The sequence below is a fragment of the Podarcis erhardii genome (assembly GCF_964252035.2).
Source record: "Podarcis erhardii genome assembly, chromosome: 2".
Classification (NCBI taxonomy): Eukaryota; Metazoa; Chordata; class Lepidosauria; order Squamata; family Lacertidae; genus Podarcis; species Podarcis erhardii.
Genome location: NC_138498.1, coordinates 126,421,721 through 126,439,945, shown reverse-complemented (window position 1 = coordinate 126,439,945; position 18,225 = coordinate 126,421,721). Strand labels below are relative to the sequence as shown.

General features: G+C 47.5%; 1 protein-coding gene across 1 annotated transcript in view; it reads right to left on the bottom strand.

Moving 5' to 3' along the window:
* Positions 1–9,963: 9,963 nt before the first annotated feature.
* LOC309336364 (uncharacterized protein) overlaps positions 9,964–18,225 on the bottom strand; it is a gene marked incomplete at its 3' end in the record, with an annotated part of 39,727 nt that continues 31,465 nt past the window's right edge. Inside the window, exons 2-3 of the mRNA XM_081851984.1 lie at positions 10,084–11,326; positions 9,964–9,970 (exon numbers count right to left, since the gene is read on the bottom strand). Of these exons, the coding sequence (XP_081708110.1) occupies positions 9,964–9,970; positions 10,084–11,326 (1,250 nt within the window). The remainder of the gene's footprint in view (positions 9,971–10,083; positions 11,327–18,225) is intronic.

Genomic DNA, 18,225 nt, shown 5'->3' with positions numbered 1-18,225 from the left:
TTCCCCTTCTATTTGCCAGGAGGTGATGGGCCCAGTGGCCATGATCTTCGTTTTTTTGATGTTGAGCTTCAGACCATATTTTGCGCTCTCCTCTTTCACCCTCATTAAAAGGTTCTTTAATTCCTCCTCACTTTCTGCCATCAAGGTTGTGTCATCTGCATATCTGAGGTTGTTGATATTTCTTCCGCCAATCTTAATTCCAGCTTGGGATTCATCCAGCCCAGCCTTTTGCATGATGAATTCTGCATATAAGTTAAATAAGCAGGGAGAACAGCCTTTTCTCTTTCCTCAAAATACAGGAAACACGACAAAGAAGGCCTTGGAGTATCACCGTGGAACATAACAACAACAACAACAACAACAACAACAACAACAACAACAACAACAACAACAACAACAACTGGTTGTAAGTCACTTTGGGCTGCCCTGGGCAAGAGAAAGCAACTAATAGATTGATTGATTGATTGATTGATTAAATAAATAAATAACAATAACAATAATTGAAACTGCAGTACAGTGGTACCTCGGGTTAAGTACTCAATTCGTTCCGGTGGTTAAGAAGAAATAGGGATAACCAAAGGTACGCGACAAGGGTGTCCACTTTTGCCATTGTTATTCATCATGGTCCTAGAAGTCTTTCTAAATACTATAAGAGAAAATAAGGAAATAAAAGGGGTAGAATTAGGCCGGAATGAGTACAAGGTTAAAGCCTTTGCCGATGATCTGGTTTTAATGGTGGAAGAACCTTTAGAGAGCACCAAAAATATTCTTGAAGAGGTGGAGAAATTCGGTCAAGTGGCAGGTTTTAAATTGAATAAGAGAAAGACCAAAATAATTGCTAAAAATATGGATCAAGAAATGATAGAGACAATGCAACAGCAAATAGGAATAGAAGTAATGAAGAAGGTGAAATATCTTGGTATTTGGTTAACCCCAAAGAGTATTGACTTATATCAGAATAATTATATACCGTATTTTTCGCTCTATTGGACGCACCGGACCACAGGACGCACCTAGTTTTAAGAGGGGGAAATCAAGGGGGGGAAATTATCTCCCCCCCCACCCCCCAAGAGCAATGGACAGGCTGCGTGCAGGCTGTCTGCTTCTCCCGGAGCTTCTCGGGGCTGCGGGGGAGGCCCGGGTTCCACCCCCCCAGCCCCAAAGAGCAAAGAAGCCAAGACAGCGAGCGGGATCCATAGCCGCGCAACCTCTCCAGCCAGGAGCTAAACCTCTCCAGCGCGGCTAAAGAAGAAGCCAAGGCAGCAAGCGCGATCCATCCCGCTCACTGCCTTGGCTTCCTCTTTAGCCTTGCGCAACAGGGTGGATCGTGCCCGCTGTCCACCGGGGCTGGACTAGATGACTCCTGGGGTTCCCTTCCAACCCTGCAATTCTATGACCTCTGAAGGTGTTGGAGGTCTCCACCACTGGAGGCTTTTAAGCAACGGTTGGGGGACCATCTGCCTGGCGTTCTTTAGCTGTGATTCCTACATTGTGAGGGGGCTGGGCTAGATGACCCTCTGGTGACCCTCCCAACTCTATACAGTCCTACAGTTCTGCGTCAGGAGATCCACAGCCACTTCACACAATGCCCACTCCCAATTTTCATTGGAGAGACATGTGGCTTCAGTGTCTAGGTAGGTACACCCCTACCTGCCACTCTCCCCCCACCTCACTTAAGCCGAGGGAATTCGTGCCCAGAGAAGCTCCCAGGTGAGGCAAGGGTTTCTTTTCACCCCCCGCCCCAAATCCTGCCCCCCCTTCCCAGCTGCCCTGTTTGCAGATTCAGGGGGAGGAAAAGCGCCTCCCCCCCCCAAGATATAGATATATTTCGCACCTCTTTTCCCTCCTCCTCCTCCTCCTCCTCCTCCTCCTCCGCAGAGCTGCTCCTCTTCCGGGAAGGTGGATCAGGCCCCTCCCCTCCCCTCCCCCCTTGCCCCCCTCCCTGCCTCTCTAGGAAGCGGAGCTCACTGAGGGGGGGGGGGAAGGAATGAGTGGCCCCTCCCTCCCAGAAGACACAAATTCTCCTCCTTCCAAACCAGCTCCGTTTTCCTGATTCTCTCCTGAGAAAGTCCCAGGTTCGATCCCCGGAGGCGGCAGGGAAGGAGACCCCCCCCCACCTGGGAAAAAGCCCTCCGGGGCAGGAAGGGGACATGCCCTTGCCGGGAGAGGGGGGTCCGGTCAGTCTCACCCCCATTTCCCTTAATCCCTTGCCGGGAGAGGGGGGTCCAGTCAGTCTCACCCACATTTCCCGACGGGGGGGGGGGGAGGCAGGGCCGGGGCCAGGGGGTCTTTAATTCCTCCTCACTTTCTGCTATTAAGGTTGTGTCATCTGCATATCTGAGGTTGTTGATATTTCTTCTGGCAATCTTAATTCCGGCTAGGGATTCATCCAGCCCAGCCTTTCGCATGATGAATTCTGCATATAAGCAGGGAGACAATATACAGCCTTGTCGTACTCCTTTCCCAATTTAGAACCAATCAGTTGTTCCATATCCAGTTCTAACTGTAGCTTCTTGTCCCACATAGAGATTTCTCAGGAGACAGATGAGGTGATCAGGCACTCCCATTTCTTTAAGAACTTGCCATAGTTTGCTGTGGTCGACACAGTCAAAGGCTTTTTCATAGTCAATGAAGCAGAAGTAAATGTCTTTCTGGAATATATTTACATACATATGCATAATGGCATCCATTCTCATCAGCTCCAACAACAAAACAGTACGACGTAAAAGTGAAAGTAGTTTCACAGTCTCAAACTGGAAGAGAGATAAGACAGTCTTCCTTTCTCACGCTCATATACCAAACATAAGATCAGCATTGGGGAGCATGAAATCCTTTATATTTGAATATTATTAATAAAAAACGAATAAAAAATATTATTATTATACAATACTTGTGAGACATGACCTTCATTTCTTTAAAGTCTATACAACTTTATATACAAATACCAGAACTTCACATGCACTCCATGCATTTAAGACTGATTTCCCATTATCTGAGTTCATTGATGGGAAGGAAAGTGAACTCTGAGAGAAATACGTCAAACACTCCATACGTCTAAAGGTTTTCCTCTTCCCTTTGAGAATCCGTAGAGGTTTCTTAAGCATCCCATTCTAACTGATGCACCGCTCTGGGACTTCCAGGTTGTCGCATCGGAGTTCAGTCGCCTGCCATGCACCCTCCGCAGCAGATCAGGTCCTGTGGTCAACTGGTCCCCAACCATTAGCCCCTCCCTCACCTGTCTTTGCTCTCCGGCCAGACCAGGTTTCTGGAGCAAGGCTGGCAGACCCTTTTACCTTTTCAGAAACAGGACGAAACAGAACTGGTAAGGCTGCCACCACTCCCTTGTCCCAGGGTTACCTTAAGCCACAGCTCAAGGGAGACGGCCGGGCTTCTTTGTTACCAGTTAACCCCAAACTACAAGTTGCTTCCACAAGTTTGCAGGCAGAAATTCTTTAGTAAGGCGCAACCAAGAAGCTAGGCGTTGGATTTAGCTATTCCCACGGATAGGCACACACAATACAAGAGAAAGTTTCTTGCTTAAAATTTATTTTAAAACATAAAGAACATGCTAAAAAGCAGGCACATCTTTTGGTAGATTACAAGTAAAGAGAAATTAAAAACGTTGCAAAATATAGCTAGCTAATACTCACTTCTACACACTAAGGCAAAGATAGGATAGTTCAGAGTCCTTCAGAGATCCGCATTCAGAGGTCTTCATCACAAAAGAAAAAAAATCTTCATCACAAAAGAAAATCTTCATCACAAAAGAAGGGCTGCTTAGGTGGAACATCAGCAGCAGCCGGGCAATTTTGCAGACTGCAGAGCGCGCCTTCCCAGCCATTCTCAAGATCTTTTATCCCTAATTTGCACGTGGAATCAGATCCCCCAGGCCCAATCACCACTCTTGGTTACATTTGAATTCTCCAATGACCAGCTTGTGGGCTAATAATTTTAACTTCTGACAGCTGGGCCAATTAAGACTCCAGAGCCTAGATCAAAGATGTTTCCTCCCTTTCTTGGAGCTTATGCAGATGCACCTCCTTTGGGCAATTAACAGGGAGATAACATCACCGGGCCCCTTCATGGATCACTGCCTTGCTGTGGCGAAGGGGCTTGAATAACTCAGAGAAGCTATGAACTATGCCGAGCAGGGCACCCAAGATGGACAGGTCATAGTGGAGAGTTTTGACCAAACGTGATCCACCTGGAGGAAGAACCGGCCAGCCACTCCAGTATTTCTGCCAAGAACACTCCATGGACAAAGACAATAGGCATATAAAAGTTATGACGCTGGAAGATGACCTCCTCAGGTCGGAAGGCGTCCAACATGCTACTGGGGAAGAGCGGAGGACAAGTACAAGTAGATTCAGAGCTGATGAAGCAGCTGGGCCAAAGCCAAAAGGTCGCTCAGTTGCGGATATGCCTGGAAGCGAAAGGAAAGTCCAATGCTGTGAAGAAAAATATTGCATAGGAACCTGGAATGTAAGAACCATGAACCTGGGTAAGTTGGATGTGGTCAAAAATGAGATGGCAAGAATAAATATTGACATCCTGGGCATCAGTGAACTAAAATGGACGGGAATGGGCGAATTCAGTTCGGATGACTATCGTATCTACTACTGTGGGCAAGAAACCCGTAAAAGAAATGGAGTAGCCCTCATAGTCAACAAAAGAGTGGCGAAAGCTGTACTGGGATGCAATCTCAAAAATGAGAGAATGATCTCAATACGAGTCCAAGGCAGACCTTTTAACATCACAGTAATCCAAGTTTATGCACCAACTACTGGTGCTGAAGAAACTGAAATTGACCAATTCTATGAAGAGTTACAAGACCTTATAGAAGTGACACCAAAGAAGGATGTTCTTCTCATTATAGGGGATTGGAATGCTAAAGTAGGGAATCAAGAGATAAAAGGAAAAACTGGCAAGTTTGGCCTTGGAGATCAAAACGAAGCAGGGCAAAGGCTAATAGAGTTCTGTCAAGAGAACAAGCTGGTCATCACAAACACGCTTTTCCAACAACACAAGATGCGACTCTACACATGGACATCACCAGATGGGCAACATCAAAATCAGATTGTTTATATTCTCTGCAGCCAAAGATGGAGAAGCTCTATACAGTCAGCAAAAACAAGACCTGAAGCTGACTGTGGCTCAGATCATCAGCTTCTTATAGCAAAATTCAAGCTTAAACTGAAGAAAGTAGGAAAAACCACTGGGCCGGTAAGATACAATCTAAACCAAATCCCTTATGAATACACAGTGGAAGTGAGGAACAGGTTCAAGGATTTAGATTTGCTGGACAGAGTGCCTGAAGAACTATGGATGGAGGCTCGCAAAATTATACAGGAGGCAGCAACGAAAACCATCCCAATGAAAAGGAAATTCAAGAAAGCAAAGTGGCTGTCCAACAAATAGCGGGGGAGAGAAGGCAAGCGAAATGCGAGGGAGATAGTGAAAGATACAGGAAATTGAATGCAGATTTCCAAAAAATAGCAAGGAGAGATAAGATGGCCTTCTTAAACGAGCAATGCAAAGAAATATAGGAAAACAACAGAATGGGAAAAACCAGAGATGTGTTCAAGAAAATCGGAGATATGAAAGGAACATTTTGTACAAAGATTGTGGAGTTTGGAACTGACAGGGTTAAAACTCCGTGGTGTCCTGTATCTGGGAGGAGCTTGACGCAGAGAAGTGCGTCACAGTCTGTGAGCAGAGTTGCTTTCGCTTCTGCCTGAGAGTCACAGCTCAGCTCCGAGGCTGCAGGCTGTGTGAATGTGTGCTTTTGGAAGCACAGAGAAATGGCCGAAGTTTCCGATGGAAAGAGACTGATTTATGGCTTGTAAATAAACGCTACTAGAGATAAGAACCGAACTGTCTCTGAACTTGATTTATTCCTTTTCTCACACAGGACTGCTGCTACTCTGCTATCCTGCTAGGCCAGCTTCGGAAGAAGAAGAAGAGTTTGGATTTGATATCCCGCTTTATCACTCCCCTTCAGGAGTCTCAAAGCGGCTAACATTCTCCTTTCCCTTCCTCCCCCACAACAAACACTCTGTGAGGTGAGTGGGGCTGAGAGACTTCAGAGAAGTGTGACTGGCCCAAGGTCACCCAGCAGCTGCATGTGGAGGAGCGGAAACGCGAACCCGGTTCCCCAGATTACGAATCTACCGCTCTTAACCACTACACCACACTGGCTCTCGACACAGAAGGCTGCGCAGGGAAGCCTGGCTGGACGCAGGTTTTATATTCACCCGAAGAAAGATTACCATAATAAAGGACAAAAGTGGTAAGGACCTAACAGAAGCAGAAGACATCAAGAAGAGGTGGCAAGAATACACAGAGGAATTATACCAGAAAGATATGGATGGCTCGTACACCCCAGGTAGTGTGGTTTCTGACCTTGAGCCAGACATCCTGGAGAGTGAAGTCAAATGAGCCTTAGAAAGCACTGCTAATAACAAGGCCAGTGGAAGTGATGGTATTCCAGCTGAACTATTTAAAATTTTAAAAGATGATGCTGTTAAGGTGCTACACTCAATATGCCAGCAAGTTTGGAAAACTCAGCAGTGGCCAGAGGATTGGAGAAGATCAGTCTACATCCCAATGCCAAAGAAGGACCGTGCCAAAGAATGCTCCAACTACCGCACAATTGCACTCATTTCAGAAAGACATCTACTTCTGCTTCATTGACTATGCCAAAGCCTTTGACTGTGTCGACCACAGCAAACTATGGCAAGTTTTTAAAGAAATGGGAGTGCCTGATCTATCTCCTGAGAAATCTCTATGTGGGACAAGAAGAAGAAGAAGAAGAAGAAGAGTTTGGATTTGATATCCCGCCTTTCACTCCCCTTCAGGAGTCTCAAAACGGCTAACATTCTCCTTTCCCTTCCTCCCCCACAACAAACACTCTGTGAGGTGAGTGGGGCTGAGAGACTTCAAAGAAGTGTGACTGGCCCAAGGTCACCCAGCAGCTGCATGTGGAGGAGCGGGGAAGTGAACCCGGTTCCCCAGATTACAAGACTACCGCTCTTAACCACTACACCACACTGGCTCTCTACAGTTAGAAGCTACAGTTAGAACTGGATATGGAACAACATTGGTTCAAAATTGGGAAAGGAGTACGACAAGGCTGTATATTGTCTCCCTGCTTATTTAACTTATATGCAGAATTCATCATGCGAAAGACTGGGCTGGATGAATCCCTAGCCGGAATTAAGATTGCCGGAAGAAATATCAACAACCTCAGATATGCAGATGACACAACCTTGATGGCAGAAAGTGAGGAGGGATTAAAGAACCTTTTAATGAGGGTGAAAGAGGAGAGCGCAAAATATGGTCTGAAGCTCAACATAAAAAAAACGAAGATCATGGCCACTGGGCCCATCACCTCCTGGCAAATAGAAGGGGAAGAAATGGAGGCAGTAAGAGATTTTACTTTCTTGGGCTCCATGATCACTGCAGATGGTGAGAGCAGTTGCGAAATTAAAAGACGCCTGCTTCTTGGGAGAAGGGCAATGACAGACCTAGACAGCATCTTAAAAAGAAGAGACATCACCTTGCCAACAAAGGTCCGTATAGTTAAAGCCATGGTTTTCCCAGTAGTGATGTATGGAAGTGAGAGCTGGACCATAAAGAAGGCTGATCGCTGAAGAATGGATGCTTTTGAATTATGGTGCTGGAGGAGACTCTTGAGAGTCCCATGGACTGCAAGAAGATCAAACCTCTCCATTCTGAAGGAAATCAGCCCTGAGTGCTCACTGGAAGGACAGATCGTGAAGCTGAGGCTCCAAGACTTTGGCCACCTCATGAGAAGAGAAGACTCCCTGGAAAAGACCCTGATGTTGGGAAAGATGGAGGGCACAAGGAGAAGGGGACGACAGAGGACAAGATGGTTGGACAGTGTTCTCGAAGCTACAAACATGAGTCTGACCAAACTGCGGGAGGCAGTGGAAGACAGAAGTGTCTGGTGTGCTCTGGTCCATGGGGTCACGAAGAGTCGGACACGACTAAACAACAACAACAACAACATCACCGGCTGGATATCCATAACTTCCCTCACAGGTGTCAACCCTTCACATTACCCAGATAATTCCTCTCCCATAGTAAACCTTTCACGCCCTTGGAGCCAACGGGTCTATGGGTTAAAGCAACAGGACCTAGTTCCCATAATTCTTGCTGGTTTCCCACAAGGCCTCACTCTCCGCTTGAGCAAAGTACTAACTTTACTGCAGGTGCCATGGGGGTGGGAGAGAGAGTGTGGGTATAGGCCCTCCCATAAGGCTCTGGGGTTACTGGAACATCGGAGCACTCTGCCAAAAGTGGAAAGCTATAAAAATGTTGGGTGTTAACAAGAACTTGACTATGGGCCAGACGAGGAAGACACCCTCAACCAAAGTAGAGAAGGAGAAACAAGAGGAGAAAGAAAGAAAAAACCGACTTGATGGAGATTCTTGCTTTCAGAGTGAAATCAGCTTATGCAAAAGCAAATAAACTACCAGGAGTTTGATTGATTTTATGAAACTCAAGATCAAGAACTCCAACCACACTACCAGAAAAACTGATTACAATGCTCAAAATTGCTGAAGAAAAGAACCAGCTATAAGTTTCTGGCTGATACGCTCAAGAAGAATTCAATTCCCTTTAGTTGAGAATTCCTGGAAGGGATTTTTTTTATGTACATAGGGAAGAAACAAAGATGGCCTGTTTATGTTGGCCAGATTTAACATGTTTCCCTCGGTGGTAGTGAGAGGAAGATACTTAGCTATTCCAGAATTAGAGCGTCTCTGCAAATGCAGAAAACAGGAACCCAATACTTTAGAGCAGTGTTTCCCAACCTTGTGCCTCCAGCTGTTTTTGAACTACAACTCCCATCATCCCTGACTAGCAAGACCAGTGGCAAGGGATGATGGGAATTGTAGTCCAAAAACAGCTGGAGGCACAAGGTTGGGAAACACTGCTTTAGAGCATATATTATTTTCCTGTGATTTTGGCAGTTATACCAGAAGACAATTATTTGAGGCCCTAAAATTTAATAGACAGGTGTTTACACAACCAACTGTTCAGGACCTGCTGGCGGACAGCGATGATCAAATTACTTTAATAGCGGCTGAATTTTTAAGTGCTGTCCATGAAGAAAGAATGGGCCATGATAAAGAGACTTAGTGGTTTTTAATGGTAGGTGATGTTGCTATGCTGTGGAAAAGGTAAGGTGTAAAAATTCTATGGGGAAACCATGGAGAGGAAGTCAAGTATGAAATAAATGTGTATCTGGAAAGTAGGTAGCAATTTGTAAATAAATTCCATATAAAAATAAATTGCATATAAAATTATATACATATAAAGTAATAGAAGAACTTCCCACACTCCTTCCATTCAAATCATTTCTGCTTTTTCAGTTTGTTGGTAGATTGTTGGGTTTCAACTCTTAAAGCTTCTCCTCCTTGTGAGTCCATTGATGTTTTGTAAGAACATCAGGACTGAAGAGCTATCTACACTCCATTTAAGTAAGTTGTTTTCGCTTTGTGAGTTTGATGGTGTTTGCTAAGGTGTCCACTTCTATTGAAGCTCTTTCCACACTCCATGCATTTAAACGGTTTCTTTCCTGTGTGACTCCGTTGATGAATTCTAAGGTTTCCACTCTGACTGAAGTTCTTTCCACACTCCATGCATTTAAACGGTTTCTCTCCTGTGTGACTCCGTTGATGAACACTAAGTGTTCCACTATCAGTGAAGCTCTTTCCACATTCCATGCATTTAAATGGTTTCTCCCCTGTGTGACTCCATTGATGAATTCTAAGCTGTCCACTCTGACTGAAGCTCTTTCCACATTCCATACATTCAAATGGTTTTTCCCCTGTGTGAGTTCGTTGATGGATTCTAAGTGTTCCACTACAAGTGAAGCTTTTTCCACATACCATACATTCAAATGGTTTTTCCCCTGTGTGAGTTTGATGATGGATACTAAGTGCTGTGCCATCAATAAAGCTCTTTCCACATTCCATGCATTTAAATGGTTTCTCCCCTGTGTGAGTCCATTGATGTTTTTTAAGTGTTCCACTGCGATTGAAGCTCTTTCCGCACTCAGTGCATTTAAATGGTTTCTCGCCAGTATGAGTTTGATAATGGGTTCTCAGTTCTCTACTCTCAATAAAACTCTTTCCACATTCCATGCATTTTAATGGTTTTTCCCTTGAGTGAGTCCATTGATGTCTTTTTACTGCTCCACTAGAAGTGAAGCTCTTTCCACATTCCATACATTCAAATGGTTTTTCCCCTGTGTGAGTCCGTTGATGTCTTCTTATTGCTCCATTAGAAGTGAAGCTCTTTCCACATTCCATACATTCAAATGGTTTTTCCCCTGTGTGAGTCCGTTGATGGATTCTAAGTGCTGTACCATCAAGAAAGCTCTTTCCACATTCCATACATTCAAATGGTTTCTCCCCTGTGTGAGTCCATTTATGTTTTCTAAATGTTCCACTATCGGTGAAGCTCTTTCCACACTCCATACATTTATATGGTTTTTCCCCTGTGTGAGTTCGATGATGGATTCTAAGTGTTCTACTCTCAGTGAAGCTCTTATCACACAGTATACATTTAAACGGTTCTTCCCCAGTGTGAGTTTTATGATGAATATTCAGTCTTCTATTCGTACTGAAACGCTTTCCACACTCCAAACATTTAAATGGTTTCTCCCCTGTGTGAATCCGTTGATGGATTCTAAGGCTTCCCCTCCGACTGAAGCTCTTTCCACACTCCATGCATTTGAATGGTTTCTCGCCCGTGTGTGTCTGTTGATGTTTTCTAAATGTTCCACTATCGCTGAAGCTCTTTCCACACTCCATACATTTAAATGGTTTGTCCCCTGTGTGGGTTCGTTGATGGTTTCTAAGGTTTCCAATCTGACTGAAGCTCTTTCCACACTCCATACATTTAAATGGTTTCTCCCCTGTGTGAATCCGTTGATGGATTCTAAGGCTTCCACTCTGATTGAAGCTCTTTCCACACTCCTTACATTTATATGGTTTCTCCCCCGTGTGAGTGTGTTTATGTATACGAAGGTTTGAACTCCAACCAAAGCTTTTTCCACACTCCATGCATTTAAATGGTTTCTCTCCTGTGTGAGTCCGTTGATGTTTTCCAAGTGTTCCACTGTCAGTGAAACTCTTCCCACACTCCATACTTTCAAATTGTTTCTCCTCTCTCTTTTCACATTCCATGAATTTATATGGTTTCTTTGTTATTCCCATTGGACATGGCCCTCCAGAATTTTGACTGCCTTCTCCATTGTCTTCTTTCAACAGGGAGGAGCGGGGGGAAAGGAAACCTAGGAAGAGAACAAAGGAATATTGCACACTTCAGTTAGCACCTGCTCTTATTTTGACGTCTCGTACATTCTTTCCTGTCCTCCATATGTTCCAAATTTTTAGGAAAGACAGATGAAATAATGTTAAATAATGGTAATGCATCATCAGCCTTTCCTAACCCTTAATTAATTGTCAGGGAACTGACATCGGAGCGAGAGGTGGAGGCAAGGCTCCCGAGCGATGCAGGAGAGGGGACCAGTAAAGGGGAAGGAATTCAGCGCAACACCCGTAGAGAAGGGAGGGAGATGGAGGATTCGGAGAGGGGTCTCCAAGACTCTTCGCCCGAAACTAGTGGGGAGAGCACGGCCACGCCTCTGCCCACTCCTTCCCTGCGCAGAAGATTTCAGCGCAGGGAGAGTAGGCGGAGACTTGGCGTCAAACAACTTCTTTGCTGGAAGAGGTTCAAGAAACGCCCACTGACGGATTCTGCAAGCGACTGAACGGCCACGGAGTAAAGGCTGTCAGCCGAGGCAAGGTTAACCAGGCAATCTGCCCAGCAGTAACGGCAACTTACGCACAAGTAACCCCTTATAACGTTACTTGTGCACAGGCAGGAGACCATGAGTCAGACTGGAGGAGCCGGCGCCGCGGAGCAAGCAGCTGGAGTGCAAAATCTGGTGGAGAGGAACCGAGATTTGGAACAGCGTGTGGCTCTACTGACGGCGTGGCTGGATAAAAGGTGAGCTCAGGATGCACAGGTCAGACCCACCCCCGTGGCAAGGAAGGTGCCAGGACTGGTACACAAGTTTGGGGGGAAGCCCCAGGACTATAACGCATTCCGAACGGAAATAGAGTACGCTTTGGAACTGCAGCACGATGACTTTGCTGATGACGGGGAGAGGGTGGCATACATCATGGGGCATCTGCAGGATGGGGTGCGTGAATGGGTCAGGCCCCTAAAGGCTACGCAGAATGCTGCCTTGAAGGACCTTCGGAAGTTCTTTCAGGCTTTGGATGCGATGTATTACAGCCAAGTGGAACAGAGTGTGACCAGACGGGAACTGATGGGGTGCAAGCAGGGGAACCTATCAGTTAGAGACTACTGGTCCCATTTTGCGATGTTGATACACCGGCTGGAGTGGGACCTAGATTCTCCACCCATACAAATGCTGTTTGAGGAGGGGTTGTCTCCAACTTTGAAGGACGAGCTTTCCCGCGCGCCCCGCCTGCAGTCGATGGATGAATTCACGAAAGCTGTGCTTGCGATAGGAGTGAGACAGGAAGTGCGCACTTTGGAGAAGCGGGAGGGGAGAGGAGAGCGTTGCCTTGACTACCGCATTCCTGAAATGCCAAGGCAGCCTTCCCAGCCAGTTGAGCCAATGGAAATCGATGGAGAGCGCGCGCGTGAGGTTTCAAACTCCAGTGAAGGATGCAATAGGGAGGGAAAGGATTGGAAAGGCACCAGGAAGTGTTTCCTCTGCCAACGGCCAGGACATTTTGCCAGGGCCTGTCCACAAAGAAAGGCTTGGCAAGGGATGGTGGGAGCCGCTGGTGGTGAGGAGGAGGGGGAAGAGGAGAAGGTGCAGGGAAATGCCAACGATTGGCTGCCAATCAGCGGGCACAGCAGCCAGGCCAGCAACTAATAGAAGTGCCCCAACCAGACCCCCCCAAGGCAGCAATAGCCATAGAGGTGGTGCTAGAACTCCCAAACGGACACCAAGTCAAGGTGAAGGGACTGCTGGATTCAGGCAGTTCCTGCAATTTCTTCAGCAAGGACTTCGCTCTAGAGCACCAACTCCACCTACTGCCCCTGGATTTCCCCCTCCAAGTCACCACGATAGATGGCAGGGAACTGCTGGGAGGGGAGGTGACGCATCAGACCCCACCAATGAGAATGAGGGTTTCCAGGCACACGGAAACCATTGCCTTTCACGTGGCCACACTGGCGGGACCCCCAATAATATTAGGCAGGAGCTGGCTAGCACTACATGATCCAGTAGTGGCTTGGCATGAGCGGACGGTCACTGTTTGGAACACTGTCTAGGGGGGCGAAAGCCAAGGATGACGGTGGCCAGGGTGGCGGGAATGGCAGTGGAGCCAAGAGGAGAGGTGCCACCACAGTATGCTGACCTGCAGGAGGTCTTCAGCGAGAAGGAGGCGGACAGGCTACCACCCCATAGGCCCTTTGACTGCCAAATCAACTTACTCCCAGGGGCTCAGCTGCCGGTGGGTAAGCTGTATGCCATGTTGGACCGGGAGATGCAGGAGTTGCAGGATTTTATTGACAAGAACCTGAAAAGAGGTTTCATAAGAGAATCAAAGGCGGTGGGGGGCAGTCCGGTGTTCTTTGTGGACAAAAAACACACTAATCAGCCCAGATTAGTCGTAGATTATAGGGCCTTGAACCTTGTATCAGAACCCGTGACCTTCCTGCGGAGTTTGGAACTGAGAGGGTTAAAACTCCGTGGTGTCCTGTATCTGGGAGGAGCTTGACGCAGAGAAGTGTGTCAGTGTTCAGACTTGCTTTCGCTTCTGTCTGAGACACAGCTCAGGCTCGGAGGCTGCGTGTGTGTGCTTTTGGAAGCACGGAGATGCCGGAAAGCTCCGATGGAATGAGACTGATTTATGGCTTGTAAATAAACGCTTCTAGAGATAAGAACCGATCTGTCTTTGGACTTGATTTATCCCTCTCTCATCTCACACGGACGCAGGACCGCTGCTGCTACTCTGCTCTCCTGCCGGGTCAGCTTCAAAGCAGAGGCAACGCAGGGAAGCCTGACTGGACACAGGATTTGTTTACCCGAAAACTTCCCAATGCCCAGAATTGATGACATTTTAACACAGGTGAGGAAGGGGAAAATCTTCACCAAGCTGGACCTCAGAGGAGCGTACAATTTGATTAGGATGAGGGAGGGGGACGAATGGAAAACCACCATGTTCACCCCCTGGGGGCCTTTGAGTACTTAGTTATGCCATTTGGATTACAGTCAGGCTCAGCCTGTTTTCAAGCCTTCATGCACCATGTGTTGGGTTCCCTGCTGTACAAGAACTGCGTAGCCTTTCTGGACAACGTCCTAATCTATTCGGACAATGAGAAACAGCATGTAAAGGACGTCAGGGAAGTGCTAAAGAGACTGCAGAAGCACCAGTTGTGGGTCAAGCTGGAGAAGTGCCAATTTCACGCCAGAGAAGTTGAATTTCTGGGGTACAAGTTGTCGGACAGGGGCCTAGCTATGGACCCCAGCAAGGTGCAGGCGGTGCTGGAATGGAAGACCCCCAAAACACGGAAGGATGTGCAGAGGTTCCTCAGGTTCAGCAACTTCTACCAGAAGTTCATCAAGAACTTCGTCCACTTGACCGCACCCATCACGGATTGTCTCAGTAGCAAAAAGAAGTTTGCCTAGACAGAAAGTGCCCAACAATCCTTCGAAAGACTGAAGAAGGCGTTCGCTTCGGAGGAGCAACTCCTGCACGTGGATCTGCAGAAGCCAATGAGGCTGGAGACAGATGCATCAGACCGGGCCATCGGAGCGGTGTTGTTGCAGCCGGGGGGGTGGGTCCAGCAAAGCTGGAGACCGTGCGCCTTTTTCTCGCGGAAACTAAGCAAGTCGGAACAAAACTACACGGTGTATGATCGCGAACTGCTTGCGATTTATGCAGCCTTTCGGCGATGGAGACATCTGCTAATAGGGGCCCAGCACAAGATCCAGGTGTGCACGGATCACAAGAACTTGGAATACTGGAGAACGGCTTGAGTTCTCAACCAGAGACAGATTCGATGGGCACAGGAGTTCTCCAAGTTCGTCTTCGAGATCCGATACATGCCGGGAGAGGAGAACGTAAGAGCAGACACTCTATCCCAGAAGCCGGAGTACACGGAAGGAGAGGGACCACCGGAAGTCAGACACGTATTCCCAGAGGAACGATGGGTGTGTGGGGGAGCGTTGGTTGGGAAACGAGAACTAGCCGAGCTGATTCGCAACGACGAATTCGCTCAAACAAGAATCAGGGAACTCCGGGAAGCGAGGGAAAACCAGGGAGGTTTTGAGGAAAGGGAAGGGCTACTGTACTACAAGGGGGCGATGTACGTACCAGGGGAGACCTTGAGGGGAAGGGTGCTCAAACAGGTCCACGACAACCCAACGGCGGGGCACTTTGGTCAGCACAAAACCATGTTGCTGGTTACCAGGCAGTTCTGGTGGCCAAGGGTAACGGAAGATGTACGAGAGTATGTACAGGGGTGTGACCGCTGCCAAAGGGCTAAAGGGGAGAGGGCTGGCCCCGCAAGGTTGCTGGAACCCTTACCCACGCCGGGAAGACCCTGGGAGGTGGTATCCATCGATTTTATGACAGATTTGCCCAAGTCTAGAGGGAAGACAGCAGTCATGGTAGTAGTGGATCTGCTAACCAAAATGTTCAGGCTGCATGGAGCTCCCTTGAGGGTCATATCGGATCGTGGGAAACAATTTACTTCGCGGTTCTGGAGGAAGCTCATGCACTTGCTGCAGGTGGAGGTGGGGTTCTCGACGGCGAGACATCCGGAAACCAACGGGAGAGCGAACAGTATTTTACAGCAATACCTACGCTGCTACATCAATGAGAGACAGAACGATTGGGTAGAGAGACTAGCGCTGGCTGAATTTGCATACAATAACGCTGAGCATGTGTCCACGGGAATGAGCCCGTTCATGGCCAATTATGGGTGTCACCCCAGGGCCTTCCCGGGGAGGGGGGAGGAAGAGTGGAGCATGCCTGTGGCAGAACAGTTTGTGGAAGAAATGGAGGCCCTGCACCAGCAACTTAAGATGAACTTGGAAAGGGCCAAGGAAGTTTACAAGAGGCAAGCAGACAAGCGCCGCCGGGAAAGGGAGACCATAAGGGTGGGAGACCGGGTGTGGTTGTCTACCCAAGGGCTACCCTTCAAGGGAGGGTGCAAGAAGCTACGGCCAAAGCGGCTGAGACCCTTTGAGGTAACACAGCAAGTGAACCCCGTGGCATTCAAGCTCAAGTTGCCAGACAGCATGAAAATACACCCGGTGTTTCATAGGTCCCTACTCTCACCGTACAGGGGGGAAATGGGAGTTCCAGGGGGGAGAGAGAGAAGTCACCACACACCCGCAGGTAGAGGAGAGGGAACACCACAACCAAGCGGTAGAAATCCTAGATTCAAGATGGCGGGGGTGGCAGGTGGAGTACTTGGTAGCTTGGGAGGGAGAACCCGAGTCAGAAAACACGTGGGTTCCCGCGGGGGCGATCGATGATGGATATCTTGTGGAGCAGTTCCACGACAGGTATCCGGGTAAACCCAAACCAATAGAGAGATTCTGGGAGGAGCAATTTGGGACCACAGACGAGGAAGAGGATTTTGTGGGTTTTCCTGCTTCCGAAAAGGAAGGGGGAGAAGCGTCAGAGGAGGAGGAATCGGACTGGGAAGCCTGTCCCGCGCGAAGAGATCGGAGCGGGTGGGAAGCGGGGTTTGAGTCCTCGGGGGATGACGGCAGCTCCTTCCAGGGATTCCCTGCATCGTCGGCTGAAGAAGGAGACGAAGTTACGTCACAGGGTTGGGCCGGGGGTGGAGGGGGTCCTGGGAGGGAGGTGGATGTCAGGGAACTGACATCGGAAAGAGAGGTGGAGGCAAGGTTCCTGAGCGATGCAGGAGAGGGGACCAGCAGAGGGAAGGAATTCAGCGCAACACCAGTAGAGAAGGGAGGGAGATGGAGGATTCGGAGAGGGATTGGATTGGATTGGATTGATCTTTATTACAGCCATTGGCCCGTTACACGACAGTTTCCCATACCAACATATTATACTTAGACCTCCAAATTTAAAATCGCCTAAACTTACAAAAGACAAGCAGGAACCGAAGCAAAACAAAAACAAGGACGACCATCATACATTACAATAAATTTGTAACCTATACATCGCCCTCTGCTCATAAATTAATCACGGACATCAATGGTGATATCGCTTAAAACATAGATCATGGTTTAAAACAATGGTGATATCACCTAAAACATAGATCATGGTTTAAAGGGGTTATCCGAGCCACACAGGAGACCGTTTCTCTTCTTTAGGGATAGGATGTTGATCAAGAATCTGGCAACCATGAGTGATCTTAGGGGGTCATCGTCAATTAGTAGATATCTCAGTTTGGCTTCAATTGTATCATCGGCAATTCCCTTAAGATATTGAGCAAGAAATTTGCTCCTGGCCGGTAAGTGCAGAGCACAGTCAAAAATTATGTGATGTAACGATTCCGGTGCCCCACAATTACAATCACATAAGAGCGATATCTGTCCATTGGAGAATCTATTTCTCAGCACGTTCGATGGGAAGGTGTTGAATCTTGCCTTTACAAAGGCATATCTATGAGCTGAAGAAGTTAAGGAATTCAAATAGTTTGGGAGCCTTAAGAGGGGTAATAAACCAAGATTTAGAGGTGAGCAGGTACCATTGCCCAAGACCATTTTCTGCTGCAAGTCCATCTCCTCTAGCTTACAGGTTACTGATCTTTTAGCTGGGACTATGTCCTGCTCTAGTAATTTGGATGGGGAGATTCCCATTGCCGTAATTTTCAGCTGTAAATTTTTTACCCATGGGCTCTGGAAATCATCTCTCCACATACATTGTATCAAGTACAAGTTTGGGAGATTGTGCCATAGAGATAACCAGTGACAAAGTATGTGCTTCCACAGAGCATTTTCCAGGGATACAATATTAAGTTCCATGCGTAACGCTGTATTACTTACACAGTTGGGCAGTTTCAATATCCCTCTTAAAAACTGATTTTGAATGACCTCCAGGTGAGATAGGTTGGCAAAAGTCCCCCAAATTGAGATGGCATAAGCAATTGTCGGGATCACCTTGGCCTTGAAGACTTTCAGCGCCAATGGGATATGAAGAGCCCCATCGGTGAAGA